The sequence below is a fragment of the Nannospalax galili genome, unplaced genomic scaffold (genome assembly GCF_000622305.1).
Source record: "Nannospalax galili isolate Female #2095 unplaced genomic scaffold, S.galili_v1.0 scaffold1585, whole genome shotgun sequence".
Lineage (NCBI taxonomy): Eukaryota > Metazoa > Chordata > Mammalia > Rodentia > Spalacidae > Nannospalax > Nannospalax galili.
This window is the reverse complement of record NW_008353737.1, coordinates 383,489-386,279: the sequence shown is the minus strand read 5'-3', so window position 1 is coordinate 386,279 and position 2,791 is coordinate 383,489. Positions and strand designations below refer to the sequence as shown.

Sequence of the window (2,791 nt, the reverse complement as noted above, 5' to 3'; positions counted from 1 at the left end):
ATGAGTGTTACAACGAAACCCATTATTATATATAATTAGTATCTACTAATAAAACATTAAATTTTTAAAATTTTTAATGAGAAATTTTAATGAAATTTTTAATGAAAGAAAACGTTGGGTCCAGCTTGAATAACAGCAGGTGGGCACGGACTTCGATTTGGAAAAAAAGCTAGGGGAGTAAGTTTTGGAGTTACTGCTTGAAATGACAACAAAGAGTGCATATAAAATGCTTTTAATCGGACGCAGCATTCCAGAGGCAGAGGCAGACGGATCTCTGTGAGGCCAGCCTGGACTACGTAGCCAGTTCCAGGCCAGCGAGGGCTCTATAGTGAAACCTTGTCTCAAAAACAAACAAGCAGAAAAACAACAAAAAAGAGGTGTGCTTTCTTCTCGAAGATGATTAAAGATCCTATGGGGAAAGGGGGTATCCCACAGCACAAGTCAGATTAGAGGCGCTGCTCTGCTCCTGTCCCTCTGGCTGTCTGGCCTTTGGACGGGCTTCCACTATGGAATGCGTCTGTTTCTCCTGCTGGTCTTTAGTTCACCCTTCCCAGGAAGTGTGCGTTTCCCAGGAAGGCTGTCCTGACTCCAGGCTCCCTCACCTTTCTTCTTATATCCCTGCACCTCTGCCCTTTTCTGTGTGTCCTCCCCGAGGTGCTGGAGGGCTGGGGCTCTCTGCACTTGGCTTTTGCTGAGTCTCTAAGGCTATCATTATCACTGACCCTTAAAAATATTTGTTAACTGTGACTGACTGACTCCTGTTGATTCTCTGGTAAAGTCAGTTTCTTCCTTCTTAGGGTAGCGCCGTTAACGACCTCAAGACCAGGAAATTATCTTCCTCATCACATACCAGGGTATTATTCACGCAGTTTACTCGCTGTAAATAGTTCCTTAAGATAGCGCTAACAACTAGTTGAAGATTTACGAATTTCCTAGGGCCAATCTACTCTCTAAAAAGCCTGTTTATGGTGGTGGGGAAATGCTTCAGAATTCTCTCTCGGAGGGTCTGGGCGCTAACTCACGCTGGGACAGGGGTCGGTAGTTTTTTTCAAGAACCAACTTTTTTAGGGCAGAGTTTTAAGGGAAAGGCTGTGTGCGTGGTGCTTGACTCGCGGGGAGACATGGGGATACTGCTGGAGGACTTTAATGCATCTCTTGGTTCCTTTTGTTGTAATGCTAGCCCAAATGCCAAATTTTATTTTCTTTCGATGGGAGACCCCTTAACTGAGGACTCTATTTTCCTTGAACCTTGGGAGACCTGGAGGTCCACTCGTGGGGGGAACCCATTCCCAGACTATTTCAAGATCATAGCAGGGCCAGGGTTTTCCTCCCCACGGGGGGCTTCCAAGCGGCTCGGAGCCACAACCAGTCAGGGTCACAAGCAAGAGTTGCTGCGACCTAAGCCGGACAAGAGTGCGCAGAGGAGGCGGGGCGGGGCCAGATTCGGGGGCGTGGCCAGACCGGGGCGTGGCCAGACGCGGCCGAGGCCAGGGGCGGGACCAGGCGCAAGCTCTCCGGCCTCGGCCGCTCTGGGCTCCGCCTCGCGGGCTACGCAGGCGGCGGGGCTGCGGCACGGGCCGGGCGGCACCATGGCGGCGGCAGCGCCAGCTACGGCGGCTTCTCCTGAGGTACCGGCGGCGGCCGCGACGGCAGAACCCGAGGCGGGAGATGAGGACAGTCGCGAGGTCCGAGTACTGCAGAGCCTGCGGGGCAAGATCTGTAAGCGGGGCCGGGGCTGAGGGGACCCCCAGCGGCACGGCAGTGGGTGGGCAGCGGGCGCGCGGGGGTGGCGGCGCCGGCCGCGCGGGGCTGGCGGGCGAGGAGGGGGCCCGGTGGGGGCCGGCGCCGATCCGGGACTGGCGAGACTTGGAGGGGGTGTGTTGGGGGAGGCGCCGGCTGGACGGGGCGGCATGGGCCGGAGTTCCCCTCGGAGGGAGCGAGCGAAGCGGGGATCTGCCGGCCCGGGGCGCCGGTGCATACGGCTTGAGGGGCTCGGCCGCGCGGCGCGGCCTGGACGCGGGAGCCCGGGGCGCGGCCGGGGGCGTGAGGAGCTTCCGGCCTCCCTCACACGCAGGCCCTCGGACGGCCGCGGACTCTGGGAGCGGCCGGAGCCGGGAGCCCCGTAGTAATTACCGGGAGGCGCGGCCGCAGGAGCGCGGCAGGGCGGGGCAGCCGATGCGAGGGGGTGCGGGCTTCCTGGGCGCCGGAGCTTGGCGAGGTTGAAAAAGGCGCCGGGAGCCGCGGAAGCGGCGGCCCGGGGCCGGGGTGGGCGCGGCCGGCAGGCTCGTGCCGAGACACCTGCGCCCGCCCCACCTTGCCGCGGCGGGGACTTGAATCGCGAGGCGGCGTGACAGAGGGACTTGGGCAGGATGTAGTGGTTTCCTGTGAGCAGGTCTCAGAACTCAGTCGGTCCGCACTTAACCCTCTAATTCCTTCTGGTGCATTTGTTCTATGAGCGAGCCACAGCGGCTGATGAGTACAGAAGCGAGTTCATGGCCCGGAGTGTACTACACACTGGCCAGTTGGTTGCCATTTGGATATTTAGTTATTTTAGAGATTGATTTGTTTTTATATTCTGTGTGTGTTTGCCTGCATGTATGTAGGTGCATCACCACGTGCGTGCCTGGTGTCCGCGGAGGTCAGAAGAGGGCGTTGGCTCCCTTGGAACCGAAGTTGCAGCCGGTACTGAGCCACCATGTGGGTCCTCCCAAAGCCAAGGCACTGCTCTTAACCTTTGAGCCAGCTCTCCAGCCCTGGTTATTTTATTTTTTTAAATGACCCTTTGATCTTG

The 2,791-nt window shown here is 57.6% G+C and overlaps 1 protein-coding gene across 2 annotated transcripts in view; it reads left to right on the top strand.

Moving 5' to 3' along the window:
- Window positions 1-1,520: 1,520 nt before the first annotated feature.
- Window positions 1,521-2,791, top strand: part of Rasa2 (RAS p21 protein activator 2) — a 123,402-nt gene continuing 122,131 nt past the window's right edge. For both annotated transcript variants that reach the window (XM_008850877.3, XM_008850876.3), the window contains exon 1: window positions 1,521-1,719. In XM_008850877.3, coding sequence (XP_008849099.1) covers window positions 1,590-1,719 — 130 coding nt within the window. In that variant the 5' untranslated portion in view covers window positions 1,521-1,589. The remainder of the gene's footprint in view (window positions 1,720-2,791) is intronic.